The 16,764-nt window shown below is 47.5% G+C and overlaps 1 protein-coding gene and 1 long non-coding RNA gene across 5 annotated transcripts in view; one reads left to right on the top strand and one right to left on the bottom strand.

Annotated features, from left to right (window-relative positions):
* The window catches only part of Map3k4 (mitogen-activated protein kinase kinase kinase 4), a 91,176-nt gene that overhangs the window by 37,440 nt on the left and 36,972 nt on the right, over window positions 1-16,764 (top strand). For 3 of the 4 annotated variants that reach the window (NM_001357722.1, NM_011948.2, XM_030249819.1), the window contains exons 2-3: window positions 3,246-3,436; window positions 9,137-10,494. In NM_001357722.1, coding sequence (NP_001344651.1) covers window positions 3,246-3,436; window positions 9,137-10,494 — 1,549 coding nt within the window. The remainder of the gene's footprint in view (window positions 1-3,245; window positions 3,437-9,136; window positions 10,495-16,764) is intronic. The other variant, XM_030249820.1, reaches the window with a different exon arrangement.
* Gm46605 lies at window positions 10,490-16,642 on the bottom strand. The gene is made up of 3 exons (XR_001782245.2): window positions 16,574-16,642; window positions 14,539-14,699; window positions 10,490-12,064 (listed from the first exon to the last, which is right to left on the bottom strand). It is a non-coding gene; the product is annotated as a predicted gene, 46605 (long non-coding RNA).

Here is a 16,764-nt window from a genome sequence, read left to right as displayed (position 1 = left end):
GCTACATGTGTGTAGTGCATGTGCCTAGGGCTTAAGTTGCTGATCAGTAGTAGCCTTTGCATGTCTTCAGTTTCCAGAGACAATGATGAACCAGCCGAGAGCTGCACTGTGCAAGGTCGTTACAGAGATCCTATCTCCTCACCTTTCCATAATGAGATATTTTGACTTTAAGCAACGTGGTGTTTGTTATTTGTTGTTGTTGTTAGTAGTAGTAAAGCTAGATACCACTTGGTAGCCTTAGACGTTTTTCTGTAGTGTGGGAGCCTACACTGAGCTATATCCCTCAGCCCAGTATTTTCTCTAAAATGCTTGCACAAGCATTTGGCCAGTGTTTAAGTATGTTGTTTTTCTGATGTCTGTGTTTTGGGCTTTGTTGTTAACATGTGACTTCTTTTCTGATGTCTGGTGGCTGGTCTTAGCGTCTGTCTGTGTTTGGATTGTTGTTGATGTGTGATGTTTCCTGCTCTGGCTCAGTTTCCCCTCTCGTGTCTTAGTTGAAAGTCTGTGTCTTGAAGTCATCTTGAGACAGTTGATGATGAAGAAGCTGTCCTACTGTGAGACAGTTGATGATGAATGCTTATCTGAAGAAGCTGTCCTACTGTGAGACAGTAACGAGGGCTTTCTCTGGGATCTGTTTAAAAGCATTCCATTTTCTTGTTTAACACGTAGATCTTCATACCTCCTGGGTTAGTTTCCATAGGACAGTGTTCAGTTCCATTTCTTTTTTTCCATGAGGTACCATTTGTTCCAGTTATGTGTATTCTTTAATCCACTGAATTTTTGCCATAGCTGTGGTTACTGTGTTATCCCTTGTTTCTTGAGTTTCTTGGTTAGACTGATGAGGAGTGGTTTCCCTTAGAATCCTCTCCAGTGAGTTTAGGTGAGCGTGCACTAGGCATGCTCTGTCGGTCAGCTCTGCAGTCTCTGTAGAGGTGTGCTGTGCTATCCATCACAGCCTTTACTGCGGTGTAGCATTTCAGCACACGAACGGCAGAAGTGACCACAAGGCAGCCAGAGCAGCATGGGTGGAGGATAGATGGAAAACTGAAAGGAACCCACACAAATTACAGAATAAAAGTTGTACATGCTGCAGTTGAGAGAACCTCCTTCAGTGCAGAAAAGCCCAGAGCGGGCTTTTCCATAGGACGTTGTTTGTGAATCTGGAGAAGGCCATGGCTCTGAGGGACCCGGCAAGTCCTGGGTAGGCGAGGTCTACTGTGCTGGTGAGTGTTGTGTGGCAAGTCCTGGGCAGGCGAGGTGTACTGTGCTGGTGAGTGTTGTGTGGCAAGTCCTGGGTCGGCGAGGTGTACTGTGCTGGTGAGTGTTGTGTGGTAAAGCAGGAACACAGAGAGCCTTTCCTGTTGCAACTCTGCTGGCAGCCAGAGGCAGCCAGATAACACCTCCACCCCGGCCCCGAGGCCCAGCCCGGGGGGGACCTTTCCTCTGCCTGACAAGTAGGACAGCATCCAAGCGGGCCACTCGCTGATAGAATTAAAAAGTAAATTGCATTACTGGAAATTTGTGCAGTTTTTTTTAATATTTTTTATTTTATATGTAGGGGTTGTCTCCGTGTATGTATGTGCTCCATGTCAGTGCCTGGTGCCCAGGGAGGTCAGAAGAAGGCAATGATTCCCTGGGATCTAAGGTTAGGGATGGTTGTACACCACCATGTGGGTTCTCTGCCCAAATAAGTGCTCTTAACTGCTGAACCATCCAATCCCCTTAGCCCACCAATCCCTTGGATTGAGACAAGGTCTTTACATGAAACTCAGGCTGGCCTCAGGCTGAACTCAGAAATCTGCCCGTCTCTGCCTCCCAGAACTGGGATTCAGGATGTTAACCACCACGCCCGTCGAGCCTGTATAACTCTGTAGCACTTCTGGGGCCTGTGTGTACAGCTGCTAGCACTTGAGGGTGTTGGTAGAGACCAGAGTTAACCTGGTATCCTCCTTGATGATTTTTTATTGTAGACAGAGTCTCTCATTAAACCTGGGGCTCACCATTTCTGGTAGACTGCCTGGCCAGTGATCCCCCACTGCCTAAATCACCTGCTGCTTCCGTGCAGGGACTACAGGAGTGTGCCACCATGCCAGACTTTTTACTTGGGTGCTGGGGCTCTGAACTTAGGTCCTTGCTTGTGCAGCAATCGCTTTACCCACTCATCTGGCTCCTCTACCCCAAATGTTATTTTTCAGAAGATAGTTTCTGTTTTGATCTTCCAGTTTAATGAAGATTTCACACATCTTGGGTGCTCTCCCCCATTTCCTTCTGATTTTGGATTAGCATTGGTTTATCCTGTGATAGCAGTTATCAGAAAGAATCTGTACCATATACAGTTTTCAGGTTCTATCAAGCTTAGTTTATAGACTTCTCCTAATGAGATGGGCTGTGGTGATGAACATATGAGAAGGCTTAAGTGGTTGTTCCTCCTGGCTTTCAGTTTTAGAATTAGATTTGCTCTCACTTTATGGAACTGACGTCTATTGTGTGAATTTTGTAGAAAAGGAACTTTATCAAAGTAGTGATAAGTTTGAGGATTGGCCGGCTGTAGAGTGATAGGCAGTGTTTTCAGAAAACACGTTTCCTAAGCATTGCATCTTTCAGGGAGGAGACGCTTAAAGCTTTATTTTTTAAGCTATATCTTTTTTCTTTGAGAATTCATACCTTTTTTGATATGTTAGAACATGCGCAACACGATTTGCTATCATAACCCTTTTTAGATGGCTCTGTGATGGTAGGAGGATATGTGGTGTTTCTTTGGACACCACACTGTGCCAGGGCCGTGCCTCCCTGTGTGGGCCATGGGAAATGCTGTCTGCTGCTGTTGAGCCTGTGCCCTTCAGGAAGAGCTAGGCTAGGCCCTACAATCCTGGCAGGCGGGACTGTGCTTGCCCCTTCATTAGTGTGCTTGCCAGAGCGGGTGCACAGGTCTGTTTTTAGCTCTGTCTGATTTGTAACTTCTAGTCTTTTGCTGTTTCCTCTTTTAATTTGTAGTTTTAAGTTTGAAGCTCAGTTAGATTTGAAAGAGCTCCAGAGGCATCAGACACAACACACAGATTGTGCCCACACTGCACCTGACAGTTCGCAGCTTGTGGCCACAAGCACTGCCACTACTCCCTTGAAAGAAAGAAGGATGACGATGCTGAGGAGACAGGCAGAGAAGTTTTGCAGCATTCCCAAAGAAAGCTGTGAATGTAGCTCCTGTGATACTAACCAGCTCTTTCTGCATCTGTTATCTTTCATAGGCAGGAGTGCATGTTGGGAGAGTCGGCTCGCAAAAGTATGGAATCCGATCCAGAGGACTTTTCTGATGAAACAAATACAGAGACTCTCTACGGCACCTCACCCCCAAGCACACCTCGACAGATGAAACGCCTGTCAGCCAAGCACCAGAGGAACAGCGCAGGGAGGCCGGCCAGCCGATCGAACTTGAAAGGCGAGCCTGTCACTTGCAAGATCCACGGGACAGGGCGTGACACCTTTATGAGACAAGCCTTTGACAGCATTAGTGATTCCTTTGTTTTAAATTGTATCTCAGTGTTGGCGGTAGGGTTGTTATTTTGACTTAGCACCACAGGCTATGCTGCTGGTAGAAGGGGCAGGTGATTATCAGTGCAGGAGGTTTTGTCCTGAGTTGTGTTTTAAGTCTTTTGAGGCTATGGTAGAGGCTGCAAACCCAAGGTGGCTAGATACTACACGGGTGGCCCACAGTTACCCTTTCTAGCTCTCACCGAGGTTTTTGAGTTCTTTTCTCCAGCAGTGGTATATTGGGCATCTGGTAGGAGACAGCCAGGCTAAATTCTGGAACCAACCAAGGTCTCTTTCTTCTGCCAGAGACTCAGTGTGTGGGGCTCTTGCATGCTAAGCTGCTGCCAGATGGGACTTCATATCTGAAAGCCACAGAGGGAACCTAGATGGTACCCAGATCCTTTCCTCTTTGTGTAGCATCTCAGAGCCCAGCCATGTCCTGTCCCCTGTTGCTGACAACACGGCTCTTCGTGCTTCTTCCTTCCTCCCAGCTCCTCCTAACTCTTTCCCAAGGTGTGTGAATGGAGCTATGCCAAGCTGCTGGCTCGTTTTGCCTCATTCGGCTTACCACTCCAGTCACAGAAATCTTGGGCTTTTAGAGTTTTCTGTTAAATTCAGAAAGGACGAAAAAGGGAAATGGTCTCTTTTCCTTCTCAACTGCTCTGAACTATTTTATTTCATGAGATTGTAGAGTTCTAGGGTGGGAAGGATCTCAGGCATGTACATGTCTGCTGTTTTCAAGGGAAGCAGCTAAGCCTCTTGGGCCTTTAGATTTGCAGCTGTCTGATGCTGGTCCAGGAGCGTGGGGATCCTTAGTCATCCTCTTCCTTAGTGCAGCGGATTACATATTGGCTGAGAAGCTTAGAAACACAAACAGAAAAGCCACCGAGACGACAGAAAAACCGGGCTCCTTGAGCACATTAGCCTGCTGTGTCTGCGCGTGTGCCTTACCCTGTGTCCACTGTTGACAGCTGTCTTCTGTGCTTAGTGTTTCATGAGCCGCTTATGCCTCAGTGTGACTTATGCGCCTGGCTTGTGTGCATGCAGTGTCATCATCTGCAGTTTGTCCCTTCATAGTGAATGAGCTCTGGGTTTCTGCTTCACATGTGCTTGGGGGTGTGTTAGAAAGCAGCTCCACTCCACACGTGCCAGCCTGGGAGGAGTTGTCAAAAATCTTGTTCATACACGCCAAGAACAGATGTAGTGAGGGACCCATATGGGCACATGCACTGTCCTGATACTGTGGCATTTGCACTGGGACAGTACAGTAGCCCCTGAGACCTCATTCCCTCAGAACTTAGCTGTGTAGTGTGGTGCACAAGCATCCACCAAGTGCCAGCTTGCATGGTTTCCAGTCTGGCTGATGGACATTCTGGGTATGTGACCACTGGGTGCCATTCTTTATAAAATCATGTGGGTCTTTTTTTTTTTTTTTTGGTTTGTTTGGTTTTTACAGTGTATTGAGGGTTATATGATAACTGTCATTATTAGTGCTTCAAACTAAAAGAAAAAAGATCCCCTTAATAGTTCCTTTTTGTCTTAAGTCTTAAGGTAGAATCAGATTTTTACATTGTTTCTGTCTTCTTTCTAATTGGCTGTTTGTGGTCCCGTACTGTTTCCTGCGTCTTTATTCTACCCACCTCCTGCTACTGCAGTTGTTGTTGCTGTTGACTCTTCAATTCTCCCTGATTCATCTTTTCTTCTCACCGCCCCACCCCCCCTTTCTGCCCTTGTTTCTCCTTCAGTCCTTCCACTGAGTCAGAGTTTGAGTGACTGCACAGGCATGTCCTATTTTAGAGGATGAATAAGACAGTCCTGTCTCCTGCAGGGCGTCTACGACTCAGGCAGCACACGAGTGTGGGCTGGTGTGGTTGGGCGCATGGAGGTCATCAGGGGTCCACACAGGACGGGTATTGAGAAGCCCTGGTAGAAGTCGTCTGGAACAAGTGACATTTGTGCTGTGACTTACAGGCTGAGTCAGGTACACCACGATGTCAGACTGGCGGATGATTCATAACAATCTCTTGGTTCCTCTGTATTTGGAAGAGCTCCTTAGAATTGATCAGACTGCTCAGGTTTATTTTCAGAGCTTTCCAAGGAGCTGTGAACTGGCCCATTACTCCTGCCTTACAGTGGGTCTGTGAGTCACACCGTTAACTTTAGGCTGCAGTCAAAGCTGGACTCAGCTTTTGGACAGAGAAGTTGCTGATGAGGTCCTGTTACTCTGCTTACCTACTGCCCTGGGGGGCAGGTCAATGGTCAGGCATGCTTGCTGCTCTTGCAGAAGTCATGAGTTCAGTTCCCAGCACCCACCTCAGACAGCGTCACAGCTGCAGTTTACTGTGGTTCTACAGGAGATCTCATATCCTCTGGGAACTCTTCAGGCTCCTGCCCACATGGGGCACACACATGCATAACATATAAATAAAAGAATAATACATCTTTTTAAAGGCTAAGTATCAACCCAGAATTTGTCACATGCCAACAAGATTCTCTTTTCAAAATGGCTCACCCGAGATGTGTCACACTCCATGTGTGAAGGTGTCAGATAGCTAGCAAGCTCAAATTCATTGCAGCAGCTACAATATCTGTCCCTCTAACAAAGCACTCCCAACTTCAGCCATATATGTGAGTGTTTATAAAGCCCATAGCAAGGGTGTTTGTGTGGTGCAAACTGTTGCTGCCTCGTCTGTTTGAAATTCCCTTTAGCTTAAACTATAAAATTAATCCTTTTTCCCTTTTGTTATAAAGGAAACAGAAATTTGAGGATGCATTTTTAGCAGTCAAAACAGTTTGACCATCTTTTTCTTAAAGCAAGCCTAAGAGGAAACATACATTTGGCTGATCATTGTTTGAACCTTATTAAAATCTTCACTGCTAAAGTATGGCCGAGATTTATCACTACCCAAAGTATGATCACTTATTTATTTATATATTTATTTGAGGCAGAGTCTCATTATGCAGCCCTGGCTGGATTGGAACTCACTAAGTAGACCAAGCTGGCCTTGAACTCACAGAACTCTGCCTACCTCAGTCTCTGGGATGCTAGAGTTAAAGACATGCTTCACCATGCCAGCTCTGAAATACTCCTTTTCAGATCCACTCTCTGTGTTGGACTTCTTGTTGGTTTCAGAGGATTTAGTATCGGCAGAATACAGAGCAAACAACCTGTTGATTAGCAGTGGGCACGGATTAAAAGGTTATCAGTGATGCAGTTGGGAAAGACAATCTAGCCAGTGCTTCAGTGTCTTCTGTCTCAAAGCCCCGGTGTTCCCCAGATCTCCTGTGTTTGAGAGATTCCTCCTTTGGGGAGGCCTGTCTGGCACATCTGTTTACTCACACCATTGCAAATAATTAGAACATCTGAAAGTACAGCTATGTATACTGAGCAACTAACCGCACCCCCAGCTCCACTCCACATCTGGCCACTAGTGGTATAACTGGAATTTACATGTGGCTAGACTGAGGCTTAGGTCTGTTTTCTGTTTGAATTCCACTGTAATATGTGAGATACACACACACACACACACACACACACCAACTTGTCTCTTGAGGAAAAGGTAATTGTCTCATCTTGCCCCTTTCCCTATTTGTTTTCTGTCACACTCTGTAAATCCAAGTGTTAAACCACTGTTTGGTGTAAATGCACATTTTAAACAGTTGTATAAAACACACACTTTTACTAAATGGTAAGCTCAGCTGGATTTGTATATATACAGTGTGACCTACAAGCATTTTAGTTTTTAGGTCTGCTAAAAGGAGATTATGTCTATACAGAAAGGTAGGATCACGCCCCCAAGCCCATGGGTCTTTTAATTGTCAAAGTAATTATCTACTTAAATAGGTTTATCTCATGTTCCCATGTTTTGCCTCTTGGTAGATACAATATAGATCAGGACATAGTGTTTGCATTATAGAAGATCATGAACAATTAAATGTCTACTTTTCAGATTGTAAATGGCACATTCTGTGACTGCTGCCAACAATGCATGCCACATTAGTTTCATAAAGTGTGTGGGTGGAGGGAGAGAGACAGAGAGACAGAGACAGAGAGACAGACAGAGCACCCATGCATGCCTTTGTGCAGGTCAGGCCAGAGGTCAATCAAGGTTGAGCATCCTGAGTCACTTCCCACCTTCCTTTGTGAGGCACAAAGCCTGGAGTGCACAGAGTGTCCTGGAGACGCCTCTGCTCTCACCCTGAGCTGGGGATGCAGGCACCGTGGCCCAGCATCTTACATGGGTGCTAGGGACCTGCACTCAAGTCCTCAAGCCTGTGCAACAGATGTTTTGCCAGCTGCGCCATCGCCCCAGCCGAACCATCTCCCCAGCTCAAGTTTTTCTTTTTAAATCTTAGGCCCTGCTAACAAAATTGTTTTTATTTCATAATTTTTCTTTTCTCTAACCTGAAAGTGTTTATCAGGATGTACATACTAGCTAATACACAGCTCTCCCTGGTCCTCGGCGCCTCTTTTCCATGCCTTTTTATGGAGGAATTCTTGGAAATACCTGTCCTTTCTGTCCTACCTGTCCTTTAGCCTAGCTGGCTAGTGCTGTTAAAATGTAAACAGAAAGGCAGAGGTGTGACATCGGATCAGTGGAGCCTTTCCGCTGGCATGAAGGAAGTGTGCGAGGCTTCCTGTCTGCATTGACTTTTAATGACTCCTGAGCTGATATGGCAGACTAGTGAATCATAATGAATTGGTCTGTCTGTCTTCAGTCCTGTTCCCATTCAGTTTCAAATGTTAATGCTCATTTGTCTGTGACAGAAGAGAGCAAGAGATGAAATCTGCACTTTTGCTCATCACTGTCTTCTGCTTTGTATGAAATAATCTTGCCGGGGCCTTAAGCATTCCTGAAGTTTTGCATGTGTGCAGTGTGCATGGGTGTTTGCATGTGTGTGGGCACATTTGTGTGTTTAGATGTGTGTTCATGTGTGTGTCAGTGCATGTGGAGGGCAGAGGTCCACCTTGATTTCTTCCTTCATCGTTCTGCAGTTCCTTTGTTGCAGCAGGGTCTCTTGCTAAACCTGTAGCTCGTGAATTCAGTGGTACTCCCTGGCCACTGGTCTCAGAGACCACCCTGCTGCCACCACCAGGCAGCACTGGCTTATAGGCAGCCATCATGCCTTCGTGACTTAGACCTGGGTGTTAGGGATCCAGTCTGCTTGAATGGCATTTGGATGTCACGCCATCTCATCCCATCAGGAAGAATAGAGACCAGGGAGATTTAAACAACCTGCTTCTAATTGAATGTATTTTGTTAAGACAGAGGCAGGGATTGGCTGTTCTCTAGAACTCAGTCGCTGTCACACGTCTCATGCCATTTCCCATTCTTCAAGTTGAAGGTGGTTACATCAGATAAGGGGCTCAGGACAGACAGTTTGTAGTATCAAATTTGACAGTCCGTTCAGCGTCTGTAAGTATAAAAGAACACAAGGGTACTATAGCAAGAACAATGAAAATAGTCATTAAAACCTTACAAGTTCCATGTTACGAAATGTCTCTTTTTCATGGTGGTAGCCTGAGTGTAAATGTATTCGAGTTTACAACAGTGACTAGCTTCATGTTTCAGAGTTTTATACTGTTCTGTTGTTTTCTTTTTAATAGAAAAAATGAACACACCGAGTCAGTCTCCACATAAAGATTTGGGGAAGGGAGTGGAGACCGTGGAAGAATACAGCTACAAGCAGGAGAAGAAGATTCGAGCAACTCTGAGAACAACGGAGCGAGACCATAAGAAAAATGCACAGTGCTCGTTCATGTTGGACTCGGTGGCTGGGTCTTTGCCAAAAAAATCGATTCCAGATGTGGATCTCAATAAGCCTTACCTCAGTCTCGGCTGTAGCAATGCCAAGCTGCCCGTCTCGATGCCCATGCCGATAGCCAGAACTGCACGGCAGACTTCCCGGACTGACTGCCCCGCAGATCGCTTAAAGTTCTTTGAAACACTGCGCCTTTTGCTAAAGCTTACCTCAGTCTCGAAGAAGAAGGACAGGGAGCAGAGGGGACAAGAAAACACGGCTGCTTTCTGGTTCAACCGATCGAACGAACTGATCTGGTTAGAACTGCAGGCCTGGCACGCGGGCCGCACCATCAATGACCAGGACCTCTTTCTCTACACAGCCCGCCAGGCCATCCCAGACATCATCAATGAGATCCTCACCTTCAAAGTTAACTACGGGAGCATTGCCTTCTCCAGCAATGGAGCCGGTTTCAACGGGCCCTTGGTAGAAGGCCAGTGCAGAACCCCTCAGGAGACAAACCGTGTGGGCTGCTCATCGTACCACGAGCACCTCCAGCGCCAGAGGGTCTCGTTTGAGCAGGTGAAGCGGATAATGGAGCTGCTGGAGTACATGGAGGCACTTTACCCATCCTTGCAGGCTCTGCAGAAGGACTATGAACGGTACGCCGCCAAGGACTTTGAGGACAGAGTGCAGGCGCTCTGCCTGTGGCTCAACATCACGAAAGATCTAAATCAGAAGCTGCGGATCATGGGCACCGTGCTGGGCATCAAGAACCTATCAGACATTGGCTGGCCAGTGTTTGAAATCCCCTCCCCTCGGCCGTCCAAGGGCTACGAGCCAGAGGACGAGGTCGAGGACACGGAGGTTGAGCTGAGGGAGCTGGAGAGCGGGACGGAGGAGAGTGACGAGGAGCCAACCCCCAGTCCGAGGGTGCCAGAGCTCAGGCTGTCCACAGACGCCATCTTGGACAGTCGCTCCCAGGGCTGCGTCTCCAGGAAGCTGGAGAGGCTCGAGTCAGAGGAAGATTCCATAGGCTGGGGGACAGCGGACTGTGGCCCTGAAGCCAGCAGGCATTGTTTGACTTCTATCTATAGACCATTCGTGGACAAAGCACTGAAGCAAATGGGGCTAAGAAAGTTAATTTTACGACTTCATAAGCTTATGAATGGGTCCTTGCAAAGAGCTCGTGTAGCTCTGGTGAAGGACGACCGTCCAGTGGAGGTAGGTTTCAATGGGGGATGTCCCGTAGTGTCACGTCTCAAATCCCTCTTGCCGTGTAGTATTGATCATATGGACTTTAATATTCTTAGCATTTCAAGGCATAAATGACAGATATGAATTGCGTTATAATTGCTGCTGTAAGTTAAAGTGTTATGGCAAGTGGATCAAATTTAATGAATGAAGCACAAGGTGGTGTGCGGATGAAGACAATCGTATAAATACCAGTTGGGAAAGGACAAACTAGGTGTAAAGTGGGGGGCGGGGCCTGGGTGACCACAAGCTGCAGGTGAGTCAGTAATGTTAGTGTCATACACAGGTGATGAGCTATCCACCCACCCACCCATTTAGTCCCCCTAGCCCTGAGGGACCTTGTGCGAGTTAAGCAGGTCCTCCACCTCTGAGCTGGATCTCTGGCTCTTTGGATTCTTTGAAAAAGCTTGGTCTTGGCTGGGATATGGCTGAGTGCTAAAGTGCTTGCCACCCACACATGTGCAGAGCCCTGGGTTCACTCGTGATTTCTAGCGTGGCAAGACATCAAAAGAACCTCAAACAGAACTGGAAACAGTTAACTACGCCACTGAGTAGCAGGCCCAGTTTTGGTTATGGGATATTAAAAAGATGCAAATTGTAAAGAAATGTAAAACCTAGCAGAGGAAGAGAGCACGTACTATAGTCACGGCTGACATGTTTGACGCAGACGGAACTTGGATGTTAGTAGGTAAATCGTTGACTGTGGAAGACTTTCTGGGAGGAGCATGGCCATTAGACAAAGTGTGTTGTAATTTGATTTTGAAAGCATGACACTTCGGAAATCCACAATACTGCTCAGGGTGGTAAAATTGGGAAGGGGCGTTTTGTGGGGGCTGACTTAGAGTCTGAAACACAGCGAGTAGGTTTTCTCTTCTGAGTTTTCATGTTCGCATGACTGACAGCAGAAGTTCCCAGTCCTGCGAGGTTCCTGGGTTAGTTGGTGATTTCGACTTTAGTAGCCAATGTATGTACATACTTAGCATTTTAAATTTTCAAGCTTCAGTTTATTGTATAACATGGCTTGCTTTGGAGTCAAAGATGGTAGAAAGTATTTCCTTAAGGCAGAAGACACCTGAGGAGAGTCCAGGCCTGTCAGGCTTTGTGTCTGCATTCTCAGTCAGGTGATGAGCCTCAGAGGACGTCGGGGACTCGGCAAACGGCAAATGGAAGCTTCTTGCCCTCTCACACGGATCACTGTGGGTTCATTGTGCAGCTCTCTCAGATGGACCTGTCGATGTAGAACAAGGTTGTCTCTGCAGGGGCGGAATGCCATCAGGACACTCTGGGAAGACAGGGTTGGCTTTCGTTGTTGGTTTTTGTAAAATGTTAGGTTTGAGGTGATGTGGTTGGAAAGGCTGTTAATAAGAACTACCTTCAGACAGCTTTCTAAAAGCAGAATTAAGAGTTTTTCTGTTGGCTTCCTACAGTTCAAACTGGAGCCCTGCCGCAGAGACTAGCTACACTGGCAGGTGGGGAGGTCTGAAGTTACGGGTAACTTGGTGTGAAAGGAACCGTTTGTCTTCATTCAGGAGCGCAGCGTCTGCAAGTGGAGAGATGCATGTGTGTACATATACGCCAGCCATACATGTCTGACATTCAGATGCGAACTTCATCCGTTTCTTCCCTCTTACATCACACTGTCCTGGCCTCAGGGGATATTTCACTAGCATTATGAGTCTGTCACACGGGCTTACATAACGTTTCATGTGATATGTGGTGTGCAGTGCATACATGTGCTTGTGTATATGTGTGTATGCGCATTTGTGCATGTACACATACACATTCTCATCCTGGGTTTCCTAACCCTGATTACTGAGTATTTCAAGGAAAGAACCACAGTTGTTTTTAAGGACTCGAGGACAATTCTATTTGAGTTTCAAAGGGAAACGTCAAGGCTGACCAGCTGTGAGGCCCAGCAGCTGCCTGGGGAAGGAAAGGGGAGGCCACCGCTGGGGTCAAGCTGGCATGGAAGCCAGTGGAGTGGTGGGGAGAGGAGCTTCAGACAGAGAGAGGCCCAGAGTGTGAGGAGAGCAGGCTGAGAAGAGAGGGCAAGAGGGACGGAAGGTTGCACTCTGCTGAGCACCCAGAAGCAGGTGGCCCGAGGGCTGCGTGCCACCCGCAGCTGTGTGAGCAGCTGTCCAGAGCCTGGTTCTGAGGTCCGCTAGCCGGGCCCCGTTTCCAGAGCAGAGTGACTGACCTCACCACTGACTCGTCCTTTTGCTCCCAGTCTTGGGAGATGTGTGTAATAGTGTGTTCCCATCTACCCACAGAGTTAACGTAGCCTCAACAGATCCTCATATGGTAAAATCTATGTATCACATACAAACTCCTATATTTTTAGGATTATTGTTATGTTATTTTTTTTTTCTCCCATCAAAGCCAGGTGTAAGTCAATGTGGGCTTTTGTTCGTTTTTAAAATGTCGTTTTATCTTTAGTCTCTTCCTAATAATGGTTTGGAGGCATTTGAGGCTTGGGAGTAAAGTGGACTTGGGATAGCCCAGCCCCTCCAACAGTACACAGGCCTGTGTGCTCCTGCATCACTAGTGGAAGCCTCCAGATGGCTCGTGCAGCTGACGGGGCAGAGTGCATGGCTGTTATGCATTCTGCTCTTGCAGTTTCTGGCTGATCTCATTGAAGGGCTTTATAGAAAAGAAGTAACATTTATTTGTGATATTTTGTTTTTTCTTGTTTGACTTTATATCTTTATTTCTTATGATTAAATTACTTCTAAGCAGTGTCAGTCAGTAATCTTTAGTAAACCTTCGGAAGCGTGCTTTACAAAGTACTTTTCTCCTAAAGCTTTATTGTATTTATTGTTTAAAAAAATTGCAAACTAGAAATCGTCTGTTGTCTTTATTTAATAACTTGAGCAGCATCCATGTTAATGGCCTGTTTGAATTCAGTGATTGTCACTCCCTCGGGCTGCAGACTGGTCTCCACAGGACACACCCAGACCCCATCGCCTGTGGTCTGAAAGAGTGTTGTGTGAGACTCTCAGGTCATCATGTATTTAAGCCCGTGAGGCAGACTCACAATGCCAGCAGGATCTCCCCTGAAGCCAGGACAGTATAATGTCTGAGGGAAGAAATGGATGACGTTCCAGTCGTCCACCCTGTGTACCTGAGGTCTTTCTCGGTTATCTTCTGGTTCCCTCCTCCTTTGTGTGGAACCTACCTGGACCTCAGGACCCTCTGGTACCTCTCACCTTGCTATGATCTGAATTCCTGCGGCCGAGTGTGTCTGATTACTATTTCCCACTAGCAGGCTAGGCCAGCTGAACGTGCCAGTGCTCAGTCTCCAGTGCCTGCCCTTCTGTAGATGCTGCCTGTGAGCTCAGTGCCTCTGGCCTGCCCACCAGGGACTGAGCATGGCTGCCGCTGTGTTACTGCTTATGGGCTAGCCTGCGGGTGTCTTTTGTGTGCACAGGGTCTCTAATTACCTGTCCATCGCCCTTTAACAGGAGCAGTACCCTTGCTGTGGTGCTGGTGTGGCACCACCTCTTTGCCTGTCTTTTAGCCCCCCCCCCACCCCCCCCACTTTCCCAGGGCTCCTCAGTGAGGTTGCATGTATTTTAGTGTAGTATATAAGATACTAACACTGCTCGACTGCCTTTGCCATATTATCACAAATACCAAGAAAGTGCTTGGTTACTGTCTTAATTAATTTCTTGCATTAGAAATTACGTAATTATGTTTAATGGCCAATAAAGTACTGTTTGTCTTTGAAGGTTAAACACTCTGCCAGTCTTTCCTGTGACACAGGAAACCCTGAAGAGGCTGTTTATTGTGGACACGGCATTGGAGACTAAGCTGCCACTTAGACTCACCAGGTGCTAGACAGGCTCACTGCTCCAGTTTACCCCTGAGGAAACTGGCTTAGAGAGGAGTAACCTCCGAGTCACTGTGTTGTGGATTGTTGGGGGAGTCTGAGCTACCAGACTTAAAAATAGACCAGTGGTTTCTAGGCCAGGCTACACATCAGCATTATCCGAAGAGCTTTAAAAATACACATACCTCTGCCCATCCCGGAGAGCAAACCTTGTGTGGAATGCAGGACCAATGGCTCGCACAGTGCAGGTATTCGCCAGCCACCCCAGGCTCCGAGGAGGGCGTGGTAATCTTCCTGCTACCATGAAGCTGCCGGGGCCAAGTCGTTTGTTCCAGTCATTGCCTGTCTGATTTCATAAGTAAAGTTACAAGAGCTCTGGTTTAATGACAGCCTCAGAAGCACACGCTTGCTCATTTGCCTAGAGGGTTTCTGTTTTAAAACAGATTTATGTGGGGGAAGCTATGCCACATGGCTTTGACAGCTGTGAGCCAGCTGAATCAGACCTGACAGTAAGATGGGAGTTGGAAGTCGCAGGGAGCGCTTGGATCCCGTGGTGACAGCAGAGCAGCCCCACTGTTGGGGACAGGCCACAGCAGCCACTGGCTGAACAGTGGCCCGTGCCTAAGGAGGAGGAGAGCCAAGTAATTAGGTCAGGGGCGCATGGACTGCATGTACCAGCACCAGGACATGAAGTCTGGCTAAGCTATGTCTGTCTTGGCTGTGCTCTGCTGCCTCCTAGAGTTAACATTTTGTCTCCCATGCTTTTAATGATAACATACCTATACGTATGCATGCATAGTACTGCCTTTTAACTTAGGGGTTAATATTTTAAATGGGAGGAGTTCCTCTGAAACTCTGCCTTGGAGGTTTCTCTTTGAACACCAGGCCTCATTCCCACCCAGGAACTGCTGTCTGTAGCTGAAGCTGACCAATAGCATAAGAGCTGTTCGCTCGGCCCCTCCCATCCGCCCGGCCCCTCCCATCCGCCTAGTGTCTGCTGTCTGCTAGGCGCCATAGGGATTTCAGTCTGTGATGGCGTCCTCTAGCAGCACAGTAGCAGATCTGAGAACCAGAGACTTATTGATAACAGGAGTTCAGGGAGTCAGTTGTTTGCTGGTGCTATTGGGGGAGCTGGAGAATCAAGGTGTTCACCATTAACTTACTGGTCAAGGTTGGTTTAGCATCGCTGTAATGCACATGCTGACCGGAGTATTGGCCGATCCTAATTAACTGGAGGTAAAGGGTCTTCTTCTCAGACCTGGTGGTTTACCAGGGAGCTCAGTGTGCAGTGGTGGATGCGACCGAGTAACCAAGCATGCATTGTGAGAAACATGCTCCCCGAGGCAGCCACAGAAAACCCCTAGAGGTGGGCATTCCGGCCTCCACCTGAAGACAGTGTCATTTGTCAGGGGTTGGCCTGTGAGGAACAGCAGGATGGTCACAGTGCAGCGTAAAGTCTTACCGGATCTTCATGGCTGGTGTGGTCAGTGTCTGTGCGGATATTGGGCTTTGGGGCTAAGTAAGAGGGCATGGTCTTCACAGGGACTAGTGCAGCACCGAGTGTCAACTAGAAGGGTCCAGCTTGGGTTAAGACAAGCTTTCAGAACCACATAGCTAATTAAGTAACCCAGAGCCAGACTTTCTGACTTTTGAGCATTGATCCCCTCCACAAACACACACACTGCCCAGTCATTGAGCTATGATATTTCTATGCTGACAAAATGAACTTGAGGGATAGTGTGCGTGGCATGCTGTAGGGTGAAGGAGATCCTTAGAAAGGTATCACAGGTGTCTTGGAAATTAGGCCGTATTAGGAAAACTCCTAGAGGAGCAAGCAGCCTGTGCCAGGGTCAGCACATGGAGATGCGCAAGGGCCAGAGGACTCTGTGTAGGAGCAGTGAGGAGAGATGAGGACACTCCGGAGGGCAGGAGCTAGGCAAGGGCAGGAGCTAGGCCAGGAGGTAGGTAGTTGGTAGATGGGGAGGTGGCGTCGAAAGGGTCAGGGGAGTCTGTGCCTGTAGCAAACATGGATTCCCCTAGGTGCTGGCTAAGGCTATAGTTTAGATGTTATCTGGAGAGTCCTCTGAGTGTGTCCGGATGTGATGGAGAACAGTAGAGAGTCCCCAAGGTGACTAAAGGTGACCAGAGATGCCACAGATGCAGAACAAGCTATAATTGGAGATGCAGAAAGTTGAGGCTTTCAAACTTTGATGATCTTACCTAGGAAAAGGTCAGGGTTTTTAATGCTGCTGCTGCTGCTGCTGCTGCTGGTGGTGGTGGTGGTGGTGGTGGTGGTGGTGGTGGTGGTGATGATGGTGGTGGTGATGGTGGTGGTGGTGGTGTCCGAGGCTTAAGAATAAGGTGAGAAAGCTCCAGATCTCCTGCTTTCTGGGGAAAAGCTTAATAGTTTA

The sequence above is a fragment of the Mus musculus genome, chromosome 17, assembly GCF_000001635.26.
Source record: "Mus musculus strain C57BL/6J chromosome 17, GRCm38.p6 C57BL/6J".
NCBI classification, from domain to species: domain Eukaryota; kingdom Metazoa; phylum Chordata; class Mammalia; order Rodentia; family Muridae; genus Mus; species Mus musculus.
Note: the sequence above shows the minus strand (reverse complement) of the source record. Positions and strands in the feature narration are given on the sequence as shown.